Source organism: Myotis yumanensis, unplaced genomic scaffold (genome assembly GCF_028538775.1).
Source record: "Myotis yumanensis isolate MYYU_CA2020_CCGP unplaced genomic scaffold, mMyoYum1.0.hap1 SCAF_10, whole genome shotgun sequence".
NCBI lineage: Eukaryota > Metazoa > Chordata > Mammalia > Chiroptera > Vespertilionidae > Myotis > Myotis yumanensis.
The window spans coordinates 34343024-34352708 of record NW_027223761.1 but is presented as its reverse complement, the minus strand read 5'-3'; the positions used below and the strand labels follow the sequence as shown (position 1 = coordinate 34352708).

At 48.6% G+C, this 9685-nt stretch overlaps 1 protein-coding gene across 1 annotated transcript; it reads left to right on the top strand.

Annotated features, from left to right (window-relative positions):
* Nucleotides 1-1366: 1366 nt before the first annotated feature.
* On the top strand, nt 1367-8563 carry RASSF10 (Ras association domain family member 10). The gene has a single exon (XM_070428292.1). It carries the CDS (start codon nt 1553-1555, stop codon nt 3065-3067), a length of 1515 nt encoding a protein of 504 aa, XP_070284393.1. The 5' UTR covers nt 1367-1552; the 3' UTR covers nt 3068-8563.
* The last annotated feature ends 1122 nt before the right edge of the window (nt 8564-9685 follow it).

The window sequence follows — 9685 nt, the reverse complement described above, 5'->3', positions numbered from 1 at the left end:
CTTTTGCATTGTGTTCATGTCCGGCAAGCCCACCCTTATAAAGGTGTTCCTGGAATCATCTTTCAACCAATGGGCTGAGACCTGCCCTGTCCAATCAAAACTACACAGCTATAGCCTCATTTGCATCTTTACTGACCAATCAGAGCAACTCCACAATGACCAATCAGAACAGGTGTTTATGACCAATCAGGACAGTGCTATTTGGACCAATCAAACTAAGCACATTTGGATTCCTCGTTTGCATAAAAATGGACCAATCAGGAGCCAGGGCAGGCACTTTCTCTATATAAGCGGGCACCCCTAGTGGCCTCTGGGAGAGTATTTTCAGTTTCCATCAGAGGATACCGTTACCAGTTTTCGAACTGTTCACCTGAATGAAGTTTCTCCTTTTAGGGCACCTAAGATTGGGGACTGCTGTTGGAATTGGCTTGGGGCCAGCCACCTTTTGTCAACAACAATAATGTCCTAGGCCTTCATATTTGCTCACCTTTCACCTACTCACCCAGAGCAACTTAGTCCTGCATGCTCCATTAATGGTAAGTGCCCTATACAGGTGTATCATTTTAAAAGTATCTTTTATGCCTTATTTTTACTGTACCTTTCTATGTTTAGATACACAAATACCACTGTAACAATTACCTACAGTATTTAGTACAGTAACATGCTGTACAAGTTAGTAGCCTGGGGGCAATAGGCTATACAGCCCAGGTGTGTAGAAAGTCATGCAATCTAGGATGGTGTAAGTGCACTCTATGATGTTCCTACAACCACGGAATTGCCCAGTGAAGCATTTCTCAGACCATACCCCTGTCCTTCCTATGAATTACACTGTCCATCTTGTTCTCCTTAAATATGCGACTACTTTTAAAGCAGCATTTGGAGTTCTCAGCTGAAAGTCACCCAGTGCGGTTACAGAGTCTCTGCTAGAGGCACTGACTGCCTTGGTTTCCCTGTCTGCGCAAGGGGCATTCCTCAGATGGCGCTGCCAGGAGGGGCCAGAAGCCGTGTCTGGGAGGGCGGGAAAGTCACCTCAACATTTGTCGGGCGAGCCCTAGACACTAGGAGAGAAGCCGGTAGGCCGTGGGAAGACACAGAGCTGATCCCGCCTAGGCACGGGCTCCAGGCTCTGCAGCGGAGGGGACCCTCTCTCGAGCCCACGCGCAAATGAGCGGCGTGTTTGCAGAGGGGACCAAACCTCCTAACGCGAACAGCACGCTGCAGAGGGGCGGGTCTGGGCGCTGCGCCTCCCGGGATCGCGGCTCTCTGGGCACTGAGGGCGGGAGAGGGGAGGAGCCATGTGGGGAGGAGCAAAACCTGGAGGGAGGCCCCAGCAACCCTGGGCAGAGCCAAAGCGGTGGGAGCCCGATCCCGGGCACACTGCCCTGGGAGCAAGCGCCGTCCAGCCCATCCCAGCTGCAGCCTCTCCAGCCCACGCCCGCGCTTGCCCCGGTGCACAGCTGAGAAGGGTCCGTGCTGACGGGGGCGAGGGTCTCGGGCTCCTGTCCTATCCCAGAGCGGCCGGGCTGTCCGCCACCTGCGTCCAGGTTGTGCTATGGACCCTTCGGAGAAGAAGATATCGGTGTGGATCTGCCAGGAGGAGAAGTTGGTGTCCGGGCTCTCTCGTCGCACCACTTGCTCAGACGTGGTGCGAGTGCTGCTGGAAGACGGCTGGCGGCGGCGACGGAAGCAGCGGCGGGGCCGGCGGCGGGGGGCGGCGGCCAGCGACCCGCCAGGCCCGGGGGAGCTGCCGGAACCCCTGGACGAGGACGACGAGGACGACGAGGAGACGCTGCCGCCGGGCTTGCTTTGCGGGCCGCCGCAGTGCTACTGCATCGTGGAGAAGTGGCGCGGCTTTGAGCGCATCCTGCCCAACAAGACGCGCATCTTGCGCCTCTGGGCCGCCTGGGGCGACGAGCAGGAGAATGTGCGCTTCGTCCTGGTGCGCAGCGAGGCGTCGCTGCCCAACGCGGGTCCGCGCAGCGCCGAGGCGCGCGTGGTGCTCAGCCGGGAGCGCCCCTGCTCGGCCCGGGGCGTCCCGGCGCGGCCCAGCCTGGCCCTGACCCAGGAGAAGCAGCGGCGGGTGGTGCGCAAGGCTTTCCGCAAGCTGGCCAAGCTCAACCGCCGGCGCCAGCAGCAGCCGGCGTCGCCCTGTTCGTCCACTTCGTCGTCCACCGCCTCGTCCTGCTCGTCGTCGCCGCGGGCCGCGGACAGCGTGTCTGTGGAGCGTATGGAGACGCTGGTGCATCTGGTGCTTTCCCAGGACCACACCATCCGCCAGCAGGTGCAGCGGCTCCGAGAGCTGGACCGCGAAATCGATCGCTACGAAGCCAAGGTGCACCTGGACCGCATGCGGCGGCACGGAGTCAACTATGTGCAGGACACTTACTTGCTGGACGCAGGCATCGAGCTCGACGGGCCCAGCCCGGGAGAGGAGCCCGAGCCGGAGGCGGTGGCTATGGCGGCGGCGCCCCTGGACGGCCAGGGGCAGGCAGTGGCGCTGGAGGAGCTGGCCCAGCGCTGCGACGACCTATTGAAGCTGCAGGAGCAGCGGGCCCAGCAGGAGGAGTTGCTCGAGCGCCTCTCGGCCGAGATTCAGGAGGAGCTGAACCAGAGGTGGATGCGCCGGCGCCAGGAGGAGCTCGCGGCGCGGGAGGAGTCCCCGGAGCCCGATGGCAGCCTGGACGGCGAGCTGCTGCTGGAGCAGGAGCGAGTCAGGACGCAGCTCAGCACCAGCCTCTACATCGGGCTCCGGCTCAACACGGACCTGGAGGCCCTCAAGTCGGACTTGGATTACAGCCAGCAGCAGTGGGACAGCAAGGAGCGCGAGCTGCAGGGCCTCCTCCAGACTTTGCACACGTTGGAGTTGACGGTAGCACCTGAGGGGACTACCGGCTCTGGTGGACCCTCGCGGGAATCCCGGCCTCAGCCTGGCGCTGAGGTGTGGGTGGACCAGGCCCGCGGACTGGCCAAAAGCTGTCCTGGCAACGACGAGGACTCGGACACGGGGCTGAGCTCCATGCACAGCCAGGACTCAGACTCGGTGCCCGTGTGCGAGTCCCTTGTATAGGAGGGACACGTATGCTTTCCCCTTTCCTGTAGCAAGACCCGGCCAGGCCGGTCGGGACGTGAAACCAGGCTGCGGGTGGGCCCCGAGCCCCTGCGGGGCAGCAGGCCTCCGACTGGGCTGGGAAGGGCTCCGGAGGCCTGCCTGGTAGCGGCCTCCTGTGGCTGGGGCTGAGTGTGGAGGAGGGTGCAGGACCAGTGTCTCCAATCCAAGCTCTTTCAGGGAAAGCGGGGAGGGAGGAGGTGAGAACCCCTCACACTGGAACACAAACACCCCAGGGAAACTGACGTGGTCCGAGCCCATTTGCAAAAACAGAAAAAGGGGTGTTGTGGGCATTTCACCACTCTTCTGTAAGGGCAGGACTGATGGCAGCTAGAATTTTAGGTTGTAGCATAAAGTGCTTTTAAAAGAAACACTTGGATGAAAAGGAAATTCCTTGAATGTTAATTGTGACTCTGAACGTGTTAAAACTAGCCAAAGAGGACGCACTGGTGTTGGTCTCAGCCGTTCTTAACATCTTTTATAAAACCCATAGGCACTAAAATCCTGGCTGTTTACATTTCTGCAGATCTGGGAGTTATCCATCTGCTAAGCTGTTTGCCTGTTGTTTTCTTTCAAAGACTAAACTGTACCGAAGTCTAACCCCATGTTTCCTCCTAGTAAATACAGTGTTTGTTAGAATGGGATCCCTTTTCCAAAATAACTTTTTATTATTACAAAAACCAAACGTATCTCTCTTGAGATATAGGTTTCTGGCAGACATAATTCTTGGTTAAAATTTAATCTGGGTCTTTCAGGTTCGCTCCTGCAAAGGTTTGTGTGTTTCCCTTTCATTCATATTGCCATTTCATTAACTTAATCACTGTTATTTCAGGAAAAAAAATAAAAGGGAAGTTCCAGAATTCAAGTTAAGTACAACTAAACTTGCTGTTAAATGAGCACTCCCATTGAAACTAAGACTTGAAAGCAAAGATCGTTGTCAGTGTTGAGCTTTTGAACTGAGCTCTATGATCAAAACCAACCATGACCTTAACAGATTTCACCCAAACCCAAGTCTAACTTCAGTATTTTTGGTCAGGGAACAGTTACTTTTCCAAACTGAAATTGAGATAGTGTGAATGCCAGGATTTACTAGATCAGGCCTGAAAAAGATAAAATACAATCAAGCTAATAGTACATCTTGGGTGAACAAATGGATTAACAACAGCAGGTAGCCATAGATAAAAGCATATAAAAGTGAGCTAAAGACTTGAATTACTCTTGTCTGGCTCACGCCTTTGCACACGCCAGGAGATGCAAGTGCAACCTCTCTCTCGCTCGCTCGCTCGCTCCATAGCTGGAGACAGAGGCCTGGTGGGGACTTGGTGTAATTGTTCCAGTTATTTCAATGAAAACTTATCAGTTGTAGCTAGCTGCTGCCCTGTGGAAGGAGCCTGCTGGCAGTGTTCCCTCTGGAGTGCAGTACTTCTGAGGAATGTGGGATCTAATCTGTCCTGAGGAGGTGTTAACAATGGGGTGTGTGTGGTGCCAGCCTGGTGCAGAAGCCTGGTATCAACCTAACGCAGGAGTGGCTGGCTCCAGTTTCAACACTACATGTGAAGATAACTTAAGAGGTCTTGCTTTATAGAGAAGTTTCCTCCTTGGAGAGATTCTCTGTCTGCTTGTTGCCAGTGGGGGCCTGCTCACCTGACCTGAAGCCATTGGGGTGTCTCTTTTTGAGAGTCAGCATCACCCTACCTCCCAGTGCTATTACAACATGTGTGGATATTTTCAAATTTTTAAGTAAAAGGCCAGTTTCTTAATTGATGTTTTCAAAAGACATTAACTGGCATAATTATGGTTTTTTAGTTTTGTCTGATGCAGAAAACATCTATGTGTTTGGCTTCGAGCATGATTAAAATGAGGAAGGGACCAAAAAAAAAACCCACTATCCCTAGACAATCGTTTGGTCCCATAAACACAAAACAATGATAGCTTTTCTTTTGAGGCAAAGGTAAAATCCTCATTAGAGTGTGACAAACGCTACTTGTCTGAATGGTCTATGCTGGCAATGGGCTGACCTAGTGGTTTTAAAATTATTGTGCTTTTTTTTCCCCCCTCAGGGTGGTAGGGAAGTTGGACATTTATTAACTCAAAAGCGAGCGCAGAAGTTGGCAGAACAGGACTGCCTGGCAGAAAGGGGCTGTTTTCCTGTTCACTATTATTATTTTAAACTTTGATGGGCTGCTGACATCAGCAAATATGCCCGAAGCTTGTAAAGCAAATAAAGCCACATCACAGGGAGAAGGCCTGTGGGATTTTCTGGTGCCCTCTTTCCAGAACCTTCTGTCCTGGCCACCTGAAAATTTTTGCCTCTCCAGTCAACAATTCAGGCACCAAGCAGGCTTTGTTTTATACCAAAATGAAGTTCAGTCTGCCCTTCCCCGCCCCCATCCAAATCAATTATATCCGCAAAAGGCACTCTCTGTGTGGGTAGGAGAAAGGACAACAGGTGAGGGGAAAGGAAGGAGACTATAATAGTTCCTTTTACTAAGAGCTTTTGCAAGCCTGAGAAAGGTGAAATATAGATATAAAAAGCAAATCAATGCCTCTGCCTAGAAAGTGGCTAATGAATGCTAAACATTTAAAAAACTTCATTCCTTTTTTTTTTTTAATAATCATCATGGCATTAAGAATGGAAATGAAGGCTTTGAATGCATTGGCACCAGGATTTCAGTGCCCCTGGTAAAAGTAACCCCTCCTGCTCTTCTAACCTTACAAAAGTCCTGGGGAGGAGAGTAGGGAGCAGGCTCCTCCCAACCAGCCCCATCTTTTTTTGTAATTAATACAATTTATCGTATTTATTATCTTTAATTAGTCCATTCTTGGCCATCTGACCAAACCAAAAAGATTCCATCTGTCATTTCTGTTTACTTCCTTATGAAACAAGATAAAGACGAGGAGGAGGATTTGCTAATTAGAAAAGTTATATACTATGGTCCTCATGATGGACCTGAAAGTAACAAGTAAAAAGAAAGGAAAATCACTCAGAATCTTGTCACCAAAAGCTTATCACTACCGAAATTTGAGATACTTCCTTCCAGTTCTTTTGAATTGTGAATATTTCATATTTTGCTTATTTTTAAAAACAATATTCAGTATTAATGAGATTGTTTATATGCTTTTATGCTCAGGTTTTGACAGATTCCTTGTAAGTGGCTCCATCTATCTGTTGGATGTACCCCGGTGCATATCATTAGGTCATTCCTGGTATTTTTCATTATTATAAAATGACACTGTGATAAGCTGCTTTGTGCACATATCTGTTTCTCTAATTAGACCCCCTTTCAATGAGATAGCTTCCCAGAAAGAGAATTCCCAAAAAGTACAAATATTTAAAAACTTGACACTTAATTGCCAAATTGGTTGTCAAAAGATTTGTTCTAATTACAATCCTCTGTGTATGGCAATGCCTATTTTAGCACTCCTTAGCTTTCATTAGCTATTATATTTTGGTAAGAAAATATATTGACCAAAATGAATGAATGAATTCTTTGTGGTCCTAGGACGTCAGGGCTGGCAACCACAGACTTAAAATACCTTTACAATAGAAAGGGCAGCTCATCCTACCAGAAATGTTAAGAGGACAAGGCACCTTCTCTCCTTCCCATTTCCTTGCTTTCCCTGAGCACTGCTGGGTAATATCAATCCTGGCTCATATCAGAGCTGGCCCATCTCTCTGAGCAGGAGGGGCCAAAACGCCACACCAGCAAGATTAAGGGGGTTAACAAATAAAAGAACCAGACTTATAAAAAGAAAACATTATCTTTTTGTATCTTGAGTCTATCAGAAAAGGTTATGCTTAGAAGGTGATGTCATACAATGTATTTGATTTTGTGCTTCTCGCTTCCCACCCATATCACAAATGAAGCCAAAATGAAATCAATACACACAGTAAATAGCTATGATACTACACCTGAGCTCATTCTTAAATTCTTAAAAAGGGAAAATTTGGTCACAACAATTTGTGAAATTTTTGTTCTGGAAATGTTTGTGAAATGTGTCTTCGTAAACGGAAAGGACGAAGGATAGGGAGGAACTGTCTTGTTGAGTGCTTTCTAAATGCTAAATCCTGGTGCTTTTTCACGTGCATTGTCTCACATTCATCTCATGAGATAGAACTTTTGACCTCTGATTTTACTGATAAAGAAACCCACATCACCCTGTTGGTAAGTAGCAGACCCAGGATTCTGACCCTAGTCTAACTCCAAAACCTGTGCCCATTTTGCTATATCACACCAAGCGCATTATACCCACGAAGCGTTTGGCACACTCGGAAAAAAGATCTCACAGGCCCCAGAGTGTTGGCATTGGAATGGACTCAGAGGTCATCAAATCTTGTCCAAGTATTTCCACTCGTGCGGTGGAGGGATTTTCTCTGAATCGTAGAGGTAGTCACTGTCTTCCAGGTGAGGATTAGGGGAAAAAGGAGGAGAAATTCTTACATAAATACCTGGGCATCTGTCTGCGAGATGAAGTCTTTGTCAATGAAAAATATTCCTCACAAAAATTAATATCCTGTGCATCAGCATGAACGTTTCAACTGCAGGCCTCAAGGGTACAGGTACAGTCACAGCTGGAAGGTGGTATCAACAACCACAGCTGTGCTGGAGTTGTCCCCAGCGCTTCTAACCAGGCCTTGTTTCTAGTTGAGCCTCTGGGTACATGAGGATCATGGAAGGGTCAAGAGATGGAGTGCTGGGCTTTGTGTGGGCTCCCATGTCCGTGGAATTAGGCATGCACACCTGACTCAGGGTGTCTTTGGCCACGCTGACTCCGCTGCGCATGTGGAGGTGAAGCGCGGATTACTTTGAAGGACACTGTCCCGCCTCTACCTCTTTCATCCATTCCCATGAAAATTGTCCCTGTTTTCAAACACCTCCAGGATTCCCCACAGCTTTCAGGATAAAATTTACATTTCTTAGCAGGATTTAATAAGTTGCTGATTATCCAGCTCAAGGCCCCTCTCCCAAGTCCACTCTTCTCCCAACCTTAAGACCACCGAAGGAGTGGATTCTATTTCTTCATTCACATGACACTGCCTTCCTCCATTCATGGGAGGGCTCTTTTCTATCTTATTTTACTTCATGTTACCCTTCCTCTCCCATTCCCACTCCTAGTTCCCTCCTTACTCCTGCCATAGGCACCTATCCCAATGTGTTTAATCCATGAGCTTCCAAGCCGTTTTATATATTCAGGGCTGCCATGCTGCCCACCTCCTGGGGGCACTATTCGTGTTGTATTCTGGAACCATGCTCCAGAGGAAACTTTGAATGGGAACCCTGGAGTTGAGCAGTGTGCTGGCCTAATCCATTTGCTCAGGTATTACATGCATCCTTGAGAAGTAGAATAAAACTGTCTATGGGCTTATGCTTAATATACATGACATTCACTGGGCTAGAAAGCCCATTGTATTTATTTCTTTTTTTCACATGACAGTATGTTTGTGTGAGCACTCTGTATTGCAATATGTAAATCTAGTTAATTATTTTCTTATCTTATTTACACTTATTTATATATTCCTGGAACACCTATGGTGTTAGCAATTTCTTACTATCTCAAACAATGGATGATGGAGGGAACACCTGGGCTTTGAGCTTGTCAAGGTGGAGAAAGTCCATGATGTGGTTCTGGGAGTGGATGGCTAAAGAGAATGGGGGGAAGATCAAGGTCATCAAAGCTGGAAGGCCAACATCTACACGGATGTTGAAGCCTCTCATGGTGATTTCAGGAATTGGTATGGAGAGAGGAAACAGTCTGGGAGTGAAGGGACAGAGAGAGGTTAATCAATAGAAGCAATATTGTGACAACAGGGGAGGCTTGCATTGGAGCAGTGACTGGGAAGAGAGGTGAATGACCCTGTGACTCTGATCATGTCCCTCCCAGCTCAGCATACACCAAAAGTTCCCATTTCCCGCTGGAGAAAGTCCAAACATCTTAGCACATCCTGCACAATACATCTTAATAGCCTCACCGCCCATCTCCACTCCCTCTAGCATCATTGAACCACTTGAGTTTTCCTGTTCACACCTCTGTCCCTTTGCACATACCATTCCTTTCATCTTGAAGGATGTCTGTCCCTTCTTTATGGCTTAGTTCAAATGTCATACTTCCATAAACCCTTGCTCAAATGCTCATGCCAGTCATTCAGGGAACTGGTATTTATTGAGCATCTAGCATGAGCCAGCCTCTGAGGCACATACTCATTTGGTGCTTCCTCTGTGCCACCCCATTGAAGCTTTCCAGGTCTGTCAGCAGAGAGGAGACTGGCTCAGCGTCAGAGTTCCCAGACTTGACTCAATAATCACCAAACCTGAGAACCAGGCTCCATTGGAATTCCATCAACAGGAAGAGTTGGACAGGTTTCTTCTCATTTCCTTGCCTTAATTCCGACTCAGCAGCTTCTACAGCTATAAACAACAAAGGATATTTAATAAGTGAGATGCATTGGTCTGTGAAACAGTGTTCCTGATTCATTAGGAAGTTGTGGTCAGGTTTTATTGCAGTACGTGCTTCATATCTTGATTTCTGGGTACCTGTGTGCACAACTCTGTCTGTATCTGGGCACGAGGTGATTTTCAC